We start from the raw sequence: 22,549 nt of genomic DNA on the forward strand, positions 1-22,549 counted from the left end.
TGAAAGGAATATCCAGTGGCGATTTTAGCATGTAATCTTGGTGGGGCAAACTCCCCCCATTTTTTTTAATGCATGCCAGCAAAGGCACTACACAACACAAGACTAAACAATACATGGATTGCACTATAACGGTGACAAACGGTGCCCACAAACGGTTAGGGCCTACATAAAGCTGTCCCAACAGCAGAGCTTTCGTTTCAGCACCATTGAGTGAATCCTTACCACCGCTACACCTGGCTTTCAGCGGAACCTTGTCTGGAAGCGAAATAGTTCATTCAGCCTCATTTACTGCCTTTTAAAAACACTAATTTGATATGGCTGACTTGCTTAAACAAATGTGGTTTCTACTGACAATTGATATGTACAAACTATGGCATAAGGGAACAATGAGCGGAGAGGAAATCCGTAATTTCGATGAAGACATTAATGAGCGAGCTAAGACGGACGTCGTCGTAACAATTTGTTCAGCACTTTTTAAATAAAGTGACAGAATTCAGAACCTGGGCCGTTCTTACAGTATTCTCCCTGTACACCAAGTCAGAACTGTAGGATAAGTAAAGGGGGCATAAAAGCAGACAATGAAAGCTCTTAAGAGTATTCGATGATGACATTTCTCTAAAACAGGCTACATGTAAACCACCAAGTCAGAAAAGAAGGCTAAGTTATGAGGGGGAAAGGAACCAAATTATTATGGTGAGGCACATGGGCTACTAACAGCTTACTACACAACATATACTTATAATTACTTTCTTAGCTACATTATACATATCTCACTGGCATATTACATCATTTTTGCAGCAGCATTTAAGACATTTTTGGACTCACCTTGTTGTGCTGTCCTCACTTGAACAGGAAGGTGGCGCAGTGGTCCTTTTTGTGGCAAATTTTGTCATAGAACTTTCAAGACAACTAGGAACTCTGAAAAAATCAAGGTTGAATCATGTCAGAGATCTTCGGGTCAGAGCTCTAGAAAGAGGCCCGAGTTCCCAACTTCAAATTCACAGACTTGGACAACATACCCTCTCCACCGAATAGCAGGCTAGTGCTTATGCACCGAATAGCAGGCTAGTTAGCCACTGATTCCTTCCAAATCACATATTTTTGAATTTGAACTTGTTGTCTAATGTTTATGTCCAATGGCCGAAGGAGCACCAATAAGTTTCATCTATAATTTCTCTTCATATGGCAAGGATTGTAAAGGATTTGCAGGAGATTGTCGACTTGATTCATGAAGACTGCTTGTCTAGCTTGCTAGCTAAAATTTGATAGTATGATGTTGACATGATCAGTCCAATCAAAGCTCCAGTACATAAAGCATGATTTGACATCATTTAATCTGTGGCCAATGACCTTGAGCCTTCTTGGATGTGCACTTCTAATGTAAATCTATGACAACAACCAAGTGGCTTGAACTTTCTAGCTGTCCCTGTAGATTTGGCAGTGACGTAGTGTCCTTATGAGTGAGAGAACACTGAGCCAATCACGGTGCAACTTGAGAACATTATCAACCACTATGCTCTGTATTTTCCACTGGCTGCCCCTCCACCAAAGAAAGCACTGAGCTAGGCTGAAACAACTGCATTTTGGAGCTGCCTTACTCAAGAAAGCAAGAAAAGAGACTATGTTTGCATGCAGCTTTATTAACTCAATCAGTTTGCCAACTAATATGTGATACGTATTATTTTAATTAATTAATTTATTTGCTTAATGGGGGGGCTCTGCCCCACCTGCCCTGAATGACGGGTCGCCACTGGGAATATCAGATGATCGGGTTTCTAAATAGATCCACAATGTCAGTAGGACATTCCATTTGTGTGGTTTGCTATGATAAATATGGCCAGTAGGTGTTGCTCTAACTACTTGACTACAACTTTGAAGAAAGCTGCCAGTCATTATTTTCTCCACCTTCTCTGTCTCTCTACCTCCCTCTCTCTCTCCCCATCTCTCCCTCCCTGACTATCATTCCCTGTCTTCACCTCTCAGGTGGAGGGTCAGAGAGTGTGTGTGTGTGTGCATCAGAGTGTGTGTTTTCATTAATGTAAGCCTCTATCTGGCTCCTGGGAGTGTGTGCAAGTGGTAGTCATGGATTTTCCTCTTTACCTCTCCAGTCTCCTCTCTGTTTTCATCCACTGCTCAGGTAAGACATTTGAGGTTTTTGTGATTGTGTATTTCTGAAATAATCAAAACTTGGAAAATGGAGCAGAAGAGGATGGCTGTCGTTTTACATGCCCGTAATCAATTGTGCTATTTTTTTTTCATTGTTCGTAACTTATTTTTGAACTTATTTTGTACATAATGTTGCTGCTACCATCTCTTATGACCAAAAATAACTTCTGGACATCAGAACATGGATTACTCACCACAGACTGGAAGAAGCTTTTTCCTTTAACGAGTCCGATGAGAAAGATATACTGCTCTCCCGGGAACAGGCCCAGATCCACGTCATTTGTGTGAAGAAAAGACAGAGGAAAAGAGGATGCAGATCAGGCTGCCTTTTGAGAATCTGTAGGCGAGCGAGTAAACTCCCACTGCCATCAATTCTACTTGCTAACATGCAATCATTGTAAAATAAAATGGATGACCTACAATTATGATTATCCTACCAACAGGACATTAAGAACGGCAATGTCCAATGTTTCACCGTTTCGTGGCTGAAAGACGACACGGACAATTTATGCTAGAAGGATTTTCAATGCATCAGCAGAACAGAGAAGGTATGTCTGGGAAGACGAGGGTGGGTGGGTGTGTCTTTTTGTCAATAATAGCTGGTGTGCGATGTCTAATATTAAAGAAGTCTTGAGGTATTGCTCGCCTGAGGTAGAGTACGTTATGACGAGCTGTAGACAACACAATCTACGAAGAGAGTTCTCATCTATATTATTCGTAGCCGTCTATTTACCACCACAAACCGATGCTGGCACTAAGACCGCTCTCAACCAACTCTATAAGGCCATAAGCAAACAAGAAAATGCTCACCCAGAAGCAGCGCTCCTGGTGACCGGGGACTTCAATGCAGACTAAATTTAAATCAGATATACAACATTTTTACCAGCACGTCACATGTGCAACCAGAGGAAATAAAACTCTAGACCACCTTTACAAACAGAGATACTTACAAAGCTCTCCCTCACCCTCCATTTGGCAAATCTGACCATAATTATATCCTCCTGATTCCTGCTGACAAGCAAAAACTAAAGCAGGAAGTACCAGTGACTCGCTCAATACAGAAATGGTCAGATGGCGCGGATGCTACTCTACAAGACTGTTTTGCTACAGACTGGAATATGTTCCGGGATTCATCCACTGGCATTGAGGAGTATTCGACCTCAGTCATCAGCTTCATCAATAAGTGCATTGACGACGTCGTTCCCAAAGTGACAGTATGTACATACAGTATCCCAACCAGAAGCCATGGATTACAAGCAACATCCGCATCAAGCTAAAGGCTAGAGCTGCCGCTTTCAAGGAGCTGGACACAAATCCGGATGCCTATAAGAAATCCTGCTATGCCCTTAGACAAACCATCAAACAAGCAAAGCATCAATACAGGACTAAGATTGAATCCTACTACACTGGCTCTGATGCTCGTCGGATGTGGCAGGCCTTGAAAACTATTACGGACAACAAAGGGAAACCCAGACACTAGCTGCCCAGTGACGCGAGCCCACCAGATGAGCTAAATGCCTTTTATGCTCGCTTCGAGGCAAGCAACACTGAAGTCCCTGTGCCCAAGGAAGCGAAGGATACTTGCATAAATGATTACCGCCCCGCAGCACTCACGTCAGTAGCCATGAAGTGCTTTGAAAGGCTGGTCATGGCTCACATCAACACCATTATCCTAGAAACCCTAGACCCACTTCAATTCGCATACCGCTCCAACAGGTCCACAGATGACATAATCTCAATCGCACTCCACACTGCCCTTTCCCACCTGGACAAAAGGAACACGTATGTGCGAATGCTGTTCAATGACTACAGCTCAGCATTCAACACCATAGTGCCCACAAAGTTCATCACTAAGCTAAGGACCCTGGGACTAAACATCTCGCTCTGCAACTGGATCCTGGACTTCCTTGGGGCCGCCCCCAGGTGGTAAGGGTAGGCAACAACACGTCTGCCACGCTGATCCCCAACACTGGGGCCCCTCAGGGGTGTATACTTAGTCCCCTCCTGTACTCCCTGTTCACCCACGACTGCATGGCCAAACCTGACTCCAACACCATCATTAAGTTTGCAGACGACACCACAGTGGTAGGCCTGATCACGAACAACAATGAGACAGCGTATAGGGAGGAGGTCAGAGCACTGGTAGTGTGGTGCCAGGACAACAACCTCTCCCATAATGTGAGCAAGACAAAGGAGCTGATCGTGGACTACAGGCAAAGCCGGTCCGAACAGGCCCCCGTTAACATCAACGAGGCTGTAGTGGAGCAGGTCGAGAGTTTCAAGTTCCTTGGTGTCCACATCACCAATGATCTATCATGATCCAAACACACCAAGACAGTTGTGAAAAGGGCACGACAAAACTTTTGCAAGTAAGCATTTCATTGCACTGTTACACCCCTCTGTATTGTGTATATATGGTTAATAAAATTGGGTTTGATTTGATTTGATTTGTGACAGTAAAGATGCTTGCCATTTCAGGAGACATAGCTCCTGAAAAAGAGTAAAAGACACCAGGGATATATCTCTTACTAGATAAGACTAATAATACTAGATACACCAGGGATATATCTCTTACTAGATAAGACTAATAATACTAGATACACCAGGGATATATCTCTTACTAGATAAGACTAATAATACTAGATACACCAGGGATATATCTCTTACTAGATAAGACTAATAATACTAGATACACCAGGGATATATCTCTTACTAGATACGACTAATAATACTAGATACACCAGGGATATATCTCTTACTAGATAAGACTAATAATACTAGATACACCAGGGATATATCTCTTACTAGATAAGACTAATAATACTAGATACACCAGGGATATATCTCTTACTAGATAAGACTAATAATACTAGATACACCAGGGATATATCTCTTACTAGATAAGACTAATAATACTAGATACACCAGGGATATATCTCTTACTAGATACGACTAATAATACTAGATACACCAGGGATATATCTCTTACCAGATAAGACTAATAATACTAGATACACCAGGGATATATCTCTTACTAGATAAGACTAATAATACTAGATACACCAGGGATATATCTCTTACTAGATAAGACTAATAATACTAGATACACCAGGGATATATCTCAGGATAAATTTGTCCAGGATGGCTGTAGTGCTCCAAGCAACAAGGCAGACTTGTTGGATCAACACGAGATGCAGTTCAGCCTTTAGAGGAAGCAGAGCTTCAAGTAGGTTGTTGGAAATTCTCTCTGGTATGCTGGGTGTTTGGTGGTATAGATGAAGAGTGACGCAAAAAAAGCATGCTGTCAATCAGATGACTTTGAAGGAGTACCTGCAGGTCCAACCCCACCATTCAGCATCCAGTCCACACATCTACTCGCATCAGTCCTCCGCTCCTGTATGGACTACTCTACCACCAGCTGGGCCTCTGTCCATGGCCATGACACCAGTGCCCGGCTGGGCCTCTGTTCATGATCTCCACACCTATGCTCAGCTGTCCCTCGGTTAGACCCATCCTCTGCTCCTTACGGGCTAGGCATTATGATGGAGCCAGCGATCAGTCACTCTCCATTTTCAGTTAATTATATATAATTGTCATTATTTGTGTTAAATTGTTTGTCCCTGTGGTGTTTATTTAACTGTATATACAGCATCATACTCAAATGTATTCTCCCCTTCCTCTTAATTCACTCATTTCACCCAATTAATGTCAGTCTTTGACTGGTGTATGAACTATTTAATGTTCCTGCTTGTGCGCTACGTGCACTGATTTCAAACAATTAAGATTATGTTTATCACTCTCAGTCTTCCTCCAATTCTGTCTTCAATTACTTCCTTGATTTACAATCAAAACAACTTAGCCAACAAAGAGACAGGTTTTCATAATAAAAAGTTCTGGATGATGATGATGACAGATTTACAGGCTGAGAGGAACGAGGATTGGAAAAGAAAGCAATAAAAACGATTCAAGGCTTAAATACAGCAGCCGCGTTGGGATCAAATAGAATGAAATGTAGTTACAAAGCCCTTCTTACATCAGCTGATGTCACAAAGTGCTGTACAGAAACCCAGCCTAAAACCCCAAACAGCAAGCAATGCAGGTGTAGAAGCACGTTGGCTAGGAAAACCCCCCGAGAAAGGCCAGAACCAAGGAATAAACCTAGAGAGGAACCAGGCTATGAGGGGTGGCCAGTCCTCTTCTGGCCGTGCCGGGGTGGAGATTATAACAGAACATGGCCAAGATGTTCAAATGTTCAAAGATGACCAGCGCTGTCTAATAATAATCACAGTGGTTGTTGAGGGTGCAACAGGTCAGCACCTCAGGAGTAAATGTCAGTTGGCTTTTCATTGCCGATTATTCAGAGTATCTCTACCGCTCCTGCTGTCTCTAGAGAGTTAAAAACAGCAGGTCTGGGACAGGTAGCACGTCCGGTGAACAGGTCAGGGTTCCATAGCCGCAGGCAGAACAGTTGAAACTGGAGCAGCAGCACGGCCAGGTGGACTGGCGACAGCTAGGAGTCATCAGGCCAGGTAGTCCTGAGGCATGGTCCTAGGGCTCAGGTCCTCCGAGAGAGAGAAAGAAAGAGAGAAAGAGAATTGGAGAGAGCATACTTAAAGTCACACAGGACACCGGATAAGACAGGAGAAATACTCCAGATATAACAGACTGACCCTAGCCCCCCGACATAAACAACTGCAGCATAAATACTGGAGGCTGAGACAGGAGGAGTCGGGAGACACTGTTGCCCCATCCGACGACACCCCCGGACAGGGCCAAACAGGCAGGATATAACCCCACCCACATTGTAAAAGCACAGCTCCCACACCACTAGAGGGATATCTTCAACAACCAACTTACCATCCTGAGACAAGGCCGAGTATAGCCTACAAAGATCTCCGCCACGGCACAACCCAAGGGGGGGGCGCCAACCCGGACAGGAAGATCACGTCAGTGACTCAACCCACTCAAGTGACGCACCCCTCCTAGGGACGGCATGGAAGAGCACCAGTAAGCCAGTGACTCAGCCAGTGTAATAGGGTTAGAGGCAGAGAATCAAATCAAATCAAATCAAATTTATTTATATAGCCCTTCGTACATCAGCTGATATCTCAAAGTGCTGTACAGAAACCCAGCCTAAAACCCCAAACAGCAAGCAATGCAGGTGTAGAAGCACGGTGGCTAGGAAAAACTCCCTAGAATCCCAGTGGAGAGAGGGGAAACAGGCAGGCAGAGACAGAAAGAGCGGTTCGTTGTTCCAGTGCCTTTCCGTTCACATCCCTGGTCCAGACTACACTCAATCATAGGACCTACTGAAGAGATGAGTCTTCAAAAAAGACTTAAAGGTTGAGACCGAGTCTGTCTCTCACATGGGCAGGCAGACCATTCCATAAAAAATGGAGCTCTATAGGAGAAAGCCATGCCTCCAGCTGTTTGCTTAGACATTCTAGGGACAGTAAGGAGGCCTGGTCTTGTGACTGTAGCGTACGTGTAGGTATGTACGGCAGGACCAAATCGGAAAGATAGGGAGGAGCAAGCCCATGTAATGCTTTGTAGTTTAGCAGTAAAACCTTGAAATCAGCCCTTGCCTTAACAGGAAGCCAGTGTACAGAGGCTAGAACTGGAGTAATATGATCACATTTTTTGGGATCTAGTCAAGATTCTAGCAGCCGTGTTTAGCACTAACGGAAGTTTATTTAGTGCTTTATCCGGGTAGCCGGAAAGTAGAGCATTGCAGTAGTCTAACCTAGAAGTGACAAAAGCATGGATTAATTTTTCTGCATCATTTTTGGACAGAAAGTTTCAGATTTTTGCAATTTCTTGATATGTTCGTCAAAAGAGAGATTAGGGTCCAGAGTAACGCTGAGATCCTTCACAGTTTTATTTGAGACGATTGTACAACCATCAAGATTTATTGTCAGATACAACAGAAGATCTCTTTGTTTCTTGGAACCTAGAACAAGCATCTATGTTTTGTCTGAATTTAAAAGTAAAACATTTGTTGCCATCCCCTTCCTTATGTCTGAAACATAGGCTTCCAGGGAGGGCAATTTTGGGGCTTCACCATGTTTCATCGAAATGTACAGCTGTGTGTCAACCGCATAGCAGTGAAAGTTAACATTATGTTTCCGAATGACATTACCAAGAGGTAAAATATATAGTGAAAACAATAGTGGTCCTAAAACAGAACGTTGATGAACACCGAAGTGTACAGTTGATTTGTCAGAGGACAAACCATCCACAGAGACAAACATATCTTTCCGACAGATTAGATCTAAACCAGGCCAGAACTTGTCCGTGTAGACCAATTTGGGTTTCCAATCTCTCCAAAAGATCCAATTTGTAAGTCGCTCTGGATAAGAGCGTCTGCTAAATGACTTAAATGTAAATGTAAATGTAATGTGGTGATCAATGGTATCAAAGGCAGCACTAAGGTCTAGGAGCATGAGGACAGATGCAGAGCCTCGGTCTGACGACATTAAAAGGTAATTTACCACCTTCACAAGTGCAGTCTCAGTGTTGTGATGGGGTCTAAAACCAGACTGAAGCGTTTCGTATACATTGTTAGTCTTTCAGGAAGCAGTGAGTTGCTGCTCAACAGCCTTTTCAAAATTATTTGAGAGGAATGGGAGATTCGATATAGGCCGATAGTTTCTAATATTTTCTGGGTCAAGGTTTGGCTTTTTCAAGAGGCTTTATCACTGCCACTTTTAGTGAGTTTGGTGCACATCCGGTCGATAGAGAGCCGTTTATTATGTTCAACATAAGAGGGTCAAGCACAGGAAGCAGCTCTTTCAGTAGTTTAGTTGGAATAGGGTCCAGTATGCAGCTTGATGGTTTAGAGGCCATGATTATTTTCATCAATGTGTCAAGAGATATAGTATTAAAAAACTTGAGTGTCTCCCTTGATCCTAGGTCCTGGCACAGTTGTGCAGACTCAGGACAACTGGGCTTTGAGATTGAGATTTAAAGAGGAGTCCGTAATTTGATTTAAAGAGGAGTCCGTAATTTGCTTTCTAATGATCATGATCTTATCCTCAAAGAAGTTCATGAATTTATCACTGCTGAAGTGAAAGCCATCCTCTCTTTGGGAATGCAGCTTTTTAGTTAGCTTTGCGACAGTATCAAAAATAAATGTTGGATTGTTCTTATTTTCCCCAAATAAATTGGAAAAATAGGATGATCGAGCAGCAGTGAGGGCTCTAACAGCCTGTTGCCTGGCTTGCACCCTATTCCATTGTGGAGCTAGGGGAGTTAGAGCCCTGTCTATGTTCATAGATAAGATGAGAGCACCCCTCCAGCTAGGATGGAGTCCGTTACTCCTCAACAGGTCAGGCTTGGTCCTGTTTGTGGGTGAGTCACAGAAAGAGGGCCAAATATCTACAAATTCTATCTTTTGGGAGGGGCAGAAAAAAGTTTTCAACCAGCGATTGAGTTGTGAGACTCTGCTGTAGAGCTCATCACTCCCCCTAACTGGGAGGGGGCCAGAGATAATTACTCGATGCCGACATATCTTTCTAGCTGATTTACAAGCTGAAGCTATGTTGCGCTTGGTGACCTCTGACTGTTTCATCCTAACATCGTTGGTAACAATATCCCTATACTCTCTATATTCGCCAGTTTTAGCTTTAGCCAGCACCATCTTCAGATTAGCCTTAACATTGGTAGCCCTGCCCCCTGGTAAACAGTGTATGATCGCTGGATGATTTGTTTTAAGTCTAATACTGCGGGTAATGAAGTCGCCAATGACTAGGGTTTTCAATTTGTCAGAGTTAATGGTGGGAGTTTTCGGCGCCTCAGACCCCGTAACGGGAGGAGTAGAGACCAGAGAAGGCTAGGCCTCTGACTCCGACTCACTACTTAATGGGGAGAACCGGTTGAAAGTTTCTGTCGGCTGAATGAGCGACACTGGTTGAGCGTTCCTACAGCATTTCCTTCCAGAAGCCATGAGAAAGTTGTCCGGCTGCGGGGACTGTGCAAGGGAATTTATACTACTATCTGTACTTACTGGTGGCACAGACGCTGTTTCATCCTTTCCTACACTGAAATTACCCTTGCTTAACGATTGCGTCTGAAGCTGGGCTTGCAGCATAGCTATCCTCACCGTAATGCAATCGTTCTCCTGTATATTATGAGTACAGCGACTGCAATTAGAAGGCATCATGTTAATGTTACTACTTAGTTTCGGCTGGTGGAGGTCCCGAAGAACCACGTCTAGATAAAGCGTTCAGAGTGAAAGAGGATGTTGGGTCGGCAACGGTGAGTATGTTCATTCTTGGTAGAAATTGCGAATTTGCTACACTTGTTAATTGCTGGTGGCACAACCTCGACTAACTTGTTGGACGACGGCTTCTTGAAGATATCCTCTGTACATTTACCCCGAATTAGCCTGGTAAAGGTACTGCTTTTCTCTCCATTCTTCTTCACTTCATATATTTATCGTCAATGTTTGAATAATCTTCATTGTTCAAGTTAACACCGCTCCCTGGTGGTCTAGTGGTTAGGATTTGATGCTCTCACCGCTGTAATCCGGGTTCGATTCCTAGTTAGGGAATTACATTTTCGCCTCTCGGCATAATGTTTTTGATGGTGATGAGTAGAAGACATATATGCTACATAGGCTACAACAAAAAATGTCATATATTTTTTTTGTCTCAATGGGAGAATTACATCCTAATGAATAGCCAGCCGGCTCTTGTTCATGACATTGGTGGGACCTACAGATTCTAAGACTACCCATCCATCACATTCCATCCAAAGACAACCATTTTATTTTCCTATTTTCAGAGGAAATGATATAATAACTCAATGCATTCATGCAACACTGAGATGAAACCTGGCAGTCCTTGCCTTGAACAGTGCCCCTTGCGTGTTTATTACAGCCTGAGCATGTGTGTGAAAGGGACTGATGAATTGTGATATCCACTTTATCTAGACCAATAGTCAGATTCAGACTCTCTCATAATAAAGAGGAAAGAAATCTTTCTGACTCGGCTACTGTTGGTGCTCAGCTCACCCCTTCCCTCTCTGTCTTATTGCTTCTGTCTCTCTTCCCCCTGCAGAGATGGATTGCGTGCCTTGGCTGAGCTGCGCAGCTGCTGCAGAGATCTCACGGCGGCGCAGATGAAAGTATCGGTCTGGGCTTTGTCGCAGCACCGAGAGCTCGCTCCTTCGGCCCCGTCTCGTGATCATCATCACATCCATCACCAAAAACGCCGTGCCGTGCATAGACACCCACGACAACCAACATTCGAGCGGATAATAAGAGAAAAGCCGATAGGTCAATAAATAGCCTAAATATGGCGGCTATAACCGCGTTATAACCGTAAACATCGACTGACGGTAGGGACTATTGCCTCGATAACCTAACCGCGCAACAGAAGAGGAGGAAAGACACACTTGTTCAGGAACATCACTTGTGTAGGTCGGGTCGGAAGATGTATGCAGCAATGCAGACTTTACTCAATTAAGCTTGTCAATGAATCGAGGCTATATCAATCTGCATGCCCCTCTGTCCATCGCGCTCTCTCTCTGTTCTGATTAGGTCCGTCCATTGAGGTTTGTCTGTCTGTCTGTGTTTCCATACAGAGGCTGCTCACTGGCCCAAAGAGACATGAGACAACTGCAGGAGGCAGGTAACTAGGCAACGATAGAAACACTGCACGCGCCACGGCGGGATAACATGGGGTACAAGGTAAGCGCGCGACCCCCCCACTGCATCCTATAATGACTAGTTGTCGTTAATTCAACATGCATCTAACGTGCTTTGAATATATATGTTGTTATGGAACAGTGCCTTATTGTATATTATGGAAGGAAAGTAGGTAGGTAACCAACTACTGGAAATGTACCAGTGTGGATGGAAATTATGTTATTTCATGTTGAAAAGCAGGGCAATGTTGATATATTGGATTTGATAGCTAACGTTAATCGTTTTCAGGGTTTTTGGTGTGTCTTAACACTTAGTTTTTTTGTGCGGTGGTGGTGAATGAGTTTGGTCCCAGATCTGTTGGTCCTCTTGCCACCTCCATTGCTCATTATCAAGCCAAACATCATTGGCATGACAATGAGTGACAAGGAGTTGGCATGATAGCAAAAACAAACTGGTATTCAGGTTAGTACATGAGAGCATTATGAGGCATACCCGAATCCATGAGAGGGCAAGTTGAAACATGGCAGTTTTAGTTTTATGTCCCTATGTAAAAATAGCAAAAAAGCTCTAAATGATTGAGTGACACAGGTTGGCGCAAAATCTGTATCTTCGCTGAGCTGTGTCAGCACCATGGACAGAGCATTCAGCGGTATGTGTAAGGGGGCTGTGGAGAGCCACTTGGGCGGTTAGGTATGACTCCTTTGGGTTTCCATAAAATGTGGGAAAATCTCATCTGTGGTAGGCTAAGTTAATAAATGATAGGCCTCAGTCTGTAATATCTGATTTTCATTTATTAGGGCAAGGTCAAGTTTACTCTTGAAGCTGCTTTACTCAACTCTGCCTCACGCCCCACCATTACAGAGTTTAGTTCGCTTCTTAGCTAGCTGTAAAAATTGTTAGTGTTATTAACCTTAGCCTATTTAGCTAGCGCGAACCAGCTAATCTGCCACTACCATGTTGGATATCAGAAATTGGCTTCGCAAAGTACTCAAACAAAGCCAAAAGAGAGCGATGAGCAGCAGCAGCATCAAACCACGTAGCCCAGCATCCAAGCTCTAGCTATTTATGAGTGCAGAGCCGTCCCCCTCTTCCACAAGCGCCGCCAGGATAATAGCCCCACAGCCCCCTCCACCTCCAACTGTTCCTGACGATCATGGAACAGAGGTACCAGCCCAGGTTAGCCTAGAATCCTACCATAGCCACAGGTTTTCTGTCCAAAAACGTTAATTAAATAGCAATTGGAATGGTATCAAACACATGGACACCATGTGTTTGATGTATTTGATACCATTCCACTCATCCCGCTCCAGCCATTACCACAAGCCTGTCCTCCCCAATTAAGGTGCCAACAACTTCCTGTGATAGAAAGAGAGTGTCTGGAATACTCAGTTACGGCAGATGCAGCATTTTGTTTCCCATTTAGAATGTTCTGTGTTGGGTCCAATGCTATTTCAGACAAGGCCTTCTCCTATGCTGGGTATTCTAACTCGAATCATGCTATTGATAGTACCAATGGATTCGCTAGGCAGGCATCAAGTAAAGAGCATTTGAAATGCACTGCACTGTGGAAACAAAAACAGGTTTGGGTATGGGTACTGAGGTATTAACACTTGTTAATGATGGGCAGCTGGCAAGAAATCGCATGTTTGTGTCAGCGATTGCGGATGAAACATACTCTCTGGAAATACAAGCATTAAATCGTAGGGCTCATGAGTGAGATTGTCACTGAGGAAGCTACGTGCAATAACTCATTTTCCACTTTGACAAAAGTGTTCAGTCAGCACAGAAAAAGCATGCTGCACGCGAGGAAAGCTAAGCTAATTCAACTGACATTTGAGGGGGATCTTATAAGAAGATTTGGGGGAGAATGGAAAGATCAATTACTCAGGAAATTCCACAGAGCATCAAGGAGGCTTCAACTGGTCTGAAAAGGTAAGAAAGAATCTAGCTGTTTTTAAACATGTTTTTAATCTGCTTTAGTTTGTAGTGCTCTGTCCATGGTGATGCTAGAGAGCAGCTGAGATTTCGCGCCAACCTGTTACTTCTTGGTCAAATGCATTTAAACATTTAAACAGAATACGTTTTTTTGTGGTATAGTGTGATGTAAGCAGAATTCAATATAATTCCAATGCAAAATTCCAAATGACGCCCCTGGGTATAGCTACATATATAAGGAGTTCCTACATATGCTGAGCACTAGTTGGCTGCTTTTACTTCAATCTGCGGTCCAACTCATCCCAAACCATCTCAATTCCGGTTGAGTTTGGGTTATTGTGGAGATCAGGTCATCTGACACAGCACTCCATCACTTTTCTTGGTCAAATAGCCCTTACACAGCCTGGAAGTGTATTTTGGGTCATTGTCCTGTTGAAAAATTAATTATAGTCCCAATAAACGCAAATCAGATGGGATGGTGTATTGCTGCAGAATGCTATGGTTGTAATGGTCCTGTGTTTAGCTGGTGTAGAGAGTCAGGCGCAGGACAGCAGATATAAGTAATCAACGTACTTTACTCAAATTTACAAAAATAAAAAGCAACATAGCGAGCCTACAAAAACGGACCGATGTACAAAGAACAATCACTCACAAACAAAACATGGGGAACAGAGGGTTAAATAATAAACAGGTAATTGGTTGAGTGAAGCCAGGTGTGAAAGACAAAGACAGAACAAATGAAAAATTAAAAGTGGATTGTCGGTGGCTAGAAGACCGGTGACGTCGACCGCCGAACGCCGCCCGAACAAGGAGAGGGACGGGACTTCGGCGGATGTCGTGACAGTGGTAGCCATGCTGGTTAAGTGTGACTTGAATTCTAAATAAATAACAGCCAGTGTCACCACAAAAATAACTCCACACTATCACACCTCCTCCTCCATGCTTCACGGTGGGAACCAAACATGCGGAGATCATCCGCTCACCTACTCTGCATCTCACAAAGACATGGCGGTTGGGACCAAGAATCTCAAATTCGGACTCATTAGACCAAAAGACAGATTTCCACCGGTCTAATGTCCATTGCTCGTGTTTCTTGGTCCAAGCAAGTATTTTCTTCTGATTAGTGTCCTTTAGTAGTGGTTTCTTTGCAGCAATTCGACCATGAAGGCCTGATTGAGTCAAATCATCAAGGAACCCACCAGGTACAACCCTAAATCCGTAAACATGGGCACCCTCATAGACATTATCCTGACCAACTTGCCCTCCAAATACACCTCTGCTGTCTTCAATCAGGATCTCAGCGATCACTGCCTCTTTGCCTGTATCCGCTACGGGTCCGCGATCAAACGACCACCCCTCAATACTGTCAAATGCTCCCTTAAACACTTCAACGAGCAGGCCTTTCTAATCGACCTGGCCCGGGTATCTTGGAAGGATATTGACTTCATCCCGTCAGTTGAGGATGCCTGGTAACTTCCTCACCATCTTAGATAAGCATGCTCCGTTCAAACAATGCAGAACTAAGAACAGATATAGCCCTTGGTTCATTCCAGACCTGACTGCCCTCGACCAGCACAAAAACATCCTGTGGCAGACTGCAATAGCATCGAATTGTCCCTGCGATATGCAACTGTTCAGGGAAGTCAGGAACCAATACACACAGTCAGTCAGGAAAGCAAAGGGCAGCTTTTTCAAGCAGAAATTTGCATCCTGTAGCTCTAACTCCAAAAAGTTCTGGGACACTGTAAAGTCCTTGGAGAACAAGAGCACCTCCTCCCAAATGCCCACTGCACTGAGGCAAGGTAACACGGTCACCACCGATAAATCCATGATAATCGAAAACTTCAACAAGCATTTCGCAACAGCTCGGCCAACAGCTCCCCCCCCCCCGCAGCTACTCGCTCAAGCCCCCCCAGCTTCTCCTTTACCCAAATCCAGATAGCAGATGTTCTGAGAGAGCTGCAGAACATGAACCCATACAAGTCAGCTGGGCTTGACAATCTGGACCCTCTATTTCTGAAACTATCTGCCGCCATTGTCGCAACCCCTATTACCAGCCTGTTCAAACTCTTTTTCGTATCATCTGAGATCCCCAAGGATTGGAAAGCTGCCGCGGTCATCCCCCTCTTCAAAGAGGGAGACACCCTGGACCCAAACTGTTACAGACCTATATCCATCCTGCCCTGCCTATCTAAGGTCTTCGAAAGCCAAGTTAACAAACAGATCACTGACCATCTCGAATCCCACCGTACCTTCTCCGCTGTGCAATCCGGTTTCCGAGCCGGTCACGGGTGCACCTCAGCCACGCTCAAGGTACTAGACGATACCATAACCGCCATCGATAAAAGACAGTACTGTGCAGCCGTCTTCATCGACCTGGCAATCACCATATTCTTCTCGGCAGACTCAGTAGCCTCGGTTTTTCTAATGACTGCCTTGCCTGGTTCAACAACTACTTTGCAGACAGAGTTCAGTGTGTCAAATCAGAGGGCATGTTGTCCGGTCCTCTGGCAGTCACCATGGGGGTACCACAGGGTTCAATTCTCAGGCCGACTCTTTTCTCTGTAAATATCAATGATGTTGCTCTTGCTGCGGGCGATTCCCTGATCCACCTCTACGCAGACGACACCATTCTGTATACTTCTGGCCCTTCCTTGGACACTGTGCTATCTAACCTCCAAACGAGCTTCAATGCCATACAACACTCCTTCCGTGGCCTCCAACTGCTCTTAAACGCTAGTAAAACCAAATGCATGCTTTTCAACCGTTCGCTGCAGGCACCCGCACGCCCGACTAGCATCACCACCCAGGATGGTTCCGACCTAGAATATGTGGACATCTATAAGTACCTAGGTGTCTAGCTAGACTGTAAACTCTCCTTCCAGACTCACATCAAACATCTCCAATCCAAAATCAAATTTAGAGTCCGCTTTCTATTTCGCAACAAAGCCTCCTTCATTCACACCGCCAAACTTACCCGAGTAAAACTGACTATCCTACCGATCCTCAACTTCGGCGATGTCATCTATAAAATAGCTTCCAATACTCTACTCAGCAAACTAGATGCAGTTTATTACAGTGCCCTCCGTTTTCTTACTAATGCACCTTATACCACCCACCACTGCAACCTGTATGCTCTAGTCGGCTGGCCCTCGCTACATATTCGTTACCAGACCCACTGGCTCCAGGTCATCTACAAGTCCATGCTAGGTAAAGCTCCGCCTTATCTCAGTTCACTGGTCACGATGGCAACACTCACCCGTAGCACACGCTCCAGCAGGTGTATCTCACTGATCATCCCTCAAGCCAACACCTCATTTGGCCGCCTTTCCTTCCAGTTCTCTGCTGTCTGTGACTGGAATGAATTGCAAAAATTGCTGAAGTTGGAGACTTTTATTTCCATCACCAACTTTAAACATCTGCTATCTGAGCAGCTAACCGATCGCTGCAGCTGTACATAATCCATCTGTAAATAGCCCACCCAATTAAACCAATCATCCCCATACTGTTTTATTTATTTCCTTTTCTGCTCTTTTGCACACCAGTATCTCTACTTATACATGATCATTTGATCATTTATCACTCCAGTGTTAATCTGCTAAATTGTAATTATTTGCTCCTATGCCTATTTATTGCCTACCTCCTCATGCCTTTTGCATAGAATGTATATAGACTATTTTTTCCTACTGTGTTATTGACTTGTTTATTGTTTACTCCATGTGTAACTCTGTGTTGTTGTCTGTTCACACTGCTATGCTTTATCGTGGCCAGGTCGCAGTTGTAAATGAGAACTTGTTCTCAACTAGCCTACCTGGTTAAATAAAGGTGAAAAAAAGAAGAAAAAAAAGAAGTCTCCTCTGAACAGTTGATGTTGACATGTGTCTGTTACTTGAACTCTGTGAAGCATTTATTTAGGCTGCAATCTGAGGTGCAGTTAACTCTAATGAACTTATCCTCTGCAGCAAAGGTAACTCTGGGTCTTCCTTTCCTTTGGAGGTTCTCATGAGAGCCAGTTTCATCATAGCTCTTGAAGGTTTTGGTGACTACACTTGAAGAAACTCTCAAAGTTTTGGAAATTTTACGGAATGACTGACCTTCATGTCTTAAAGTAATGATGGATTGTAGATTCTCTTTGTTTATTTGGTCTTATGTCAATAGGGCTATATTATATATACCACCCCTAACTTGTCACAACACAACTGATTGGCTCAAACGCATTAAGAAGGAAAGAAATTCCACAAATTAACGTTTAACAAGGCACACCTGTTAATTGAAATGCACTCCAGGTGACCTTCTCATGCAGCTGGTTGAGAGAATGCCAAGAGTTTGTAAAGCTGCCATTAAGGCAAAGGGTGGCTATTTGAATAATCTCAAATATAAATATATTTAGGTTTGTTTAACACTTTTTTGGTTACCTCATGATTCCATATGTGTTATTTCATAGTTTTGATGTCTTCACTATTATTCTACAATGTAGAAAATCGTCAAAAATAAAGAAAAACTCTTGAATGAGTCGGTGTGTCCAAATTTTTGACTGGTACTGTATACATTCTACTATGGTTTTCTTGGTAGCCTATTATTGCTGAACTCATGAGCGCCCAGCAGCATGGTTTTCCATGTTTGAAGGGGGCTTATAGGCCTATTTATTTGCAAGACAGATGTGCATGGCTGCATCTCACTGTGTTAGGCTGCATGCTATGCTTTGGTTATTTGGATCTCCATTCACCTTTTCGTTACTGCGTTTGTTAACTGTTAATGCAATATAGATTGTTTCATACCTTTATCAACCTGATATTTTGTTTACTAGGCCTACTACTTCGTACCACTGTTTTGTTCTGTTAACATTCATTAATTCACATTCGCAGTTGTGTCAGTATTCTAAGCCAAACTGCTGTCTGGAAATACTTACACAGGGACACTCAAAGTCAGTTAAATTAATACTTGTTTATTGTCAGAGTGCTGGAGAGGTTCCAACCAACTCAATGCACCACAGTGAGTGTATCTCACTGATCATCCCTAAAGCCAACACCTCATTCGGCCGCCTTTCGTTCCAGTACTCTGCTGCCTGTGACTGGAACGAATTGCAAAAATCGCTGAAGTTGGAGACCTTTATCTCCCTCACCAACTTCAAACATCAGCTATCTGAGCAGCTAACCGATCGCTGCAGCTGTACATAATCTATTGGTAAATAGCCCACCCATTTTCACCTACCTCATCCCCACAGTTTTTATTTATTTACTTTTCTGCTCTTTTGCACACCAATATCTCTACCTGTACATGATCATTTATCAATCCAGTGTTAATCTGCAATATTGTAATTATTCGCCTACCTCCTCATGCCTTTTGCACACATTGTATATAGACTCCCCTTTTTTTCTACTGTGACTTGTTAATTGTTTACTCCATGTGTAACTCTGTTGTCTGTTCACACTGCTATGCTTTATCTTGGCCAGGTCGCAGTTGTAAATGAGAACTTGTTCTCAACTAGCCTACCTGGTTAAATAAAGGTGAAATAAAAAAATTAAAAAAATTAAAAAAGTACACGTCAATCAGGAGCTCTGCTGGGGCAGTCCCAGCAGATGTCTTATATACGGCTATACACAGACAAATTATATTTACATGATTTAGCATAATTATTCAATCATTATCATTTTGTTTCATAACATGTGACAGACCAACACATCACGAGGCTTCTTCTCTAAGCTGAGACCTTGAAACTGAGATATCTTTAGTTCGTTCTCAAAACACGGTCTGTGTGTACTGCCAAATTGCAGCTATTGTTAGTGGGTATTTGTACAGTCAGCCACTTGCATGAACACAGAAATTGGTTATTTGAACAGCACATGAATAGAAGACAGAAATTAGTTATAAGAAAGGCACAAACATTAACATTTCCTTTACACTGCTATTCAGTATTTCTTTGCATGCATGAGTAACTAGGCTGTTACTTTAAGCATACAGTTTGCATTATTTTGTTTCGACAGCTGTATTTTTGTCTGCATTCACTGTTCTTGTTGCCTATGTTCATTACTAAAATAGCCTTGTTTTAAAACCTCTTGGGGCTAGGGGGCAGAATTTTCACTTTTGGATCAATAGCGTGCCCAATTTCAACTTCCTGCTACTGCCAAGAGTATAAGATATGCATATTATTCGTAGATTTCGATAGAAAACACCCTGAAGTTTCTAAAACTGTTTGAATCATGTCTGTGAGTATAACAGAAGTTATGTAGCAGGCAAAACCCTGAGGACTAACCGTTCAGAACAGGTCTCTGTCTGTTCAGTGATTTCTCATTGGCAAACAATATTTCTTAGGAACTGGTTTTCAGTTCCTACCGCTTCCACTGGATGTCACCAGTCTTTGGAATTTGGTTGAGGTTATTCCTTTGTGCAATGAAGAAGTAGGCCAACTTGGAACTGGGTAACACTGTTGAGAGTTGCGCAAGATGTGAAAAGTAGAGCTGGTTTGTTGTCTTCCTGTATTGAACAACAGATAGACCCGTCTACAATTTGATCGATTATTAACATTTAAAAATACCTAAAGTTCTATTACAAAAGTATTTTGAAATATTTTGGCAAAGTTCATAGGCAACTTTTGAAATATTTTGTAGTGACGTTGCGTTTTTTGGAAGCTGTTTTTTTCTGGATCAAAAGCGCTTTATAAATTGACATTTGGATATATATGGACGGAATTAATCGAACAAAAGGACCAATTGTGATGTTTATGGGACATATTGGAGTGCCAACAAAAGAAGCTTGTCAAAGGTAATGCATGTTTTATATTTTATTTCTGCGTTTTGTGTAGCTCCTGCAGTGTTGAAATATGCTACCCTCTTTGTTGTCATCAGATAATAGCTTCTTATGCTTATGCTTTCGCCGAAAAGCCTTTTTAAAATCTGACATGTTGGCTGGATTCACAACGAGTGTGTCACGCCTTGGTCTTAGTATTTTGTGTTTTAGTTTATTAGTTAGTCAGACCAGGGAGTGACATGGGGTTATTATGTCTTGTGTTTTTGTATTGGGGTTTGTAGTGTCTGGGATTGTAGTTGATTAGGGGTGTGTGTGTGTGTTTATTAGGTTGGCTGCCTGAGGCGGTTCTCAATCAAAGTCAGGTGATTCTCGTTGTCGCTGATTGGGAACCGTATTTAGGTAGCCTGGTTTTCGCCTTGTATTTCGTGGGTGATTGTTCCTGTCTCTGTGTAGTTTGCACCAGTCAGGCTGTAATTGGTTTTACGTTCAGTTTGTTATTTTTGTATTTATTAGTTATTCGTGTTAGTTCGTTCGTTTTGTCTTCTCTAAATAAACATGAGTAACTTACACGCTGCATTTCGGTCCGACTCTCCTTCAACAAAAAAAGAACGCCGTTACAGAATCACCCACCAAACACGGACCGAGCAGCGTGTCAACAGGCAGGAGCAGCGCAAAGAGGAGCCGCGCAAAGAGGAGCCTCGTTTTAAGGATTTCTGGACATGGGAGGAAATCCTGGACGGACGAGGACCCTGGGCTAAACCAGAAGAGTGTAGCCGCCCTAAAGCGCAGTAGGCGAAGAGTAAACAGGAGCAGCGTGTTAACAGGCAGCGACAGCTGGAGCAGCAAAGGGAGGAGGAATCATTCAGAGAATGGACATGGGATTTAACGACGTGGGAAGAAATAGATAGGTGGGCGGCCGACCCAGAGAGAGTGCCGGAGCCCGCCTGGGATTCACTGGAGCAGTGCGAAGAGGGCTATCGAAGATTGGAGTTGAAAAGAAAGTCACGGCGGCGCAGAGCGAAAACCGAAAAGCAGCCCCAAAATTTTTTTGGGGGGGGCTATCAGGGAGTATGGCTGCGTCAGGTAGGAGACCTGCGCAATCTCCCTGTGCGTACCGGGGGGCTAGAGAGACCGGGCAGGCACCGTGTTATGCAGTGGTGCGCACTGTGTCCCCAGTGCGGGTGCATAGCCCGGTGCGGTATATTTCAGCTCCGCGTATCGGCCGGGCTAGATTGAGCGTCGAGCCAAATGCTATGAAGCCGGCTCTACGCATCCGTTCTCCAGTGCGTCTCCTTGGGCCGGTTTTCATGGCACCAGCCTTGCGCTCTGTGTCTCCGGTTCGCCTACATAGCCCAGTGCGGGCTATTTCTCCTCACAGCACTGGCAGGACAACCGAGAGTATTCAACCAGGTAAGGTTGGGCAGGCTCGGTGCTCAAGAGCTCCAGTGCGCCTGCATGGTCCGGTCTATCCAGAACCACCTCCACACCCAAGCCCTCCAGTAGCAGCTCCCCGCACTAGGCTTCCTGTGCGTGTCCTCGGCCAAATACCACCAGTGCCAGTACCACGCATCAGGCCTACAGTGCGCCTCGCCTGTTCAGCGCAGCCAGCGCTTTCTCCCTCTCCTGCGCTGTCGGAGTCTCCCGTCTGTTCAGCGGTTCTAGAGCCTTCCTCCTCTACAGCGCTGCCGGAGCCTCCTGTCTGTATACAGCAGCCTGAGCTGCTAGTCTGCATGGAGCAGCTAGTCTGCATGGAGCAGCCAGAGCTGTCAGTTTGCATAGAACAGCCTGAGCTGCTAGTCTGCATGGAGCAGCTAGTCTGCATGGAGCAGCCAGATCTGCCAGTCAGCCAGACTCTTCCAGATCTGCCAGTCAGCCAGACTCTTCCAGTCAGCCAGACTCTTCCAGTCAGCCAGACTCTTCCAGTCAGCCAGACTCTTCCAGATCTGCCAGTCAATCAGACTCTTCCAGATCTGCCAGTCAGCCAGACTCTTCCAGTCAGCCAGACTCTTCCAGTCAGCCAGACTCTTCCAGATCTGCCAGTCGACCAGACTC

At 44.1% G+C, this 22,549-nt stretch overlaps 1 protein-coding gene across 1 annotated transcript in view; it reads left to right on the forward strand.

Moving 5' to 3' along the window:
- The first annotated feature begins 11,286 nt into the window (after positions 1-11,286).
- The window catches only part of st6gal1 (ST6 beta-galactosamide alpha-2,6-sialyltranferase 1), a 159,434-nt gene continuing 148,171 nt past the window's right edge, over positions 11,287-22,549 (forward strand). The window contains exons 1-2 of the mRNA XM_064938034.1: positions 11,287-11,583; positions 11,752-11,857. Of these exons, the coding sequence (XP_064794106.1) occupies positions 11,846-11,857 (12 nt within the window). The 5' untranslated portion in view covers positions 11,287-11,583; positions 11,752-11,845. The remainder of the gene's footprint in view (positions 11,584-11,751; positions 11,858-22,549) is intronic.

The sequence above is a fragment of the Oncorhynchus masou genome, chromosome 26 (genome assembly GCF_036934945.1).
Source record: "Oncorhynchus masou masou isolate Uvic2021 chromosome 26, UVic_Omas_1.1, whole genome shotgun sequence".
NCBI lineage: Eukaryota > Metazoa > Chordata > Actinopteri > Salmoniformes > Salmonidae > Oncorhynchus > Oncorhynchus masou.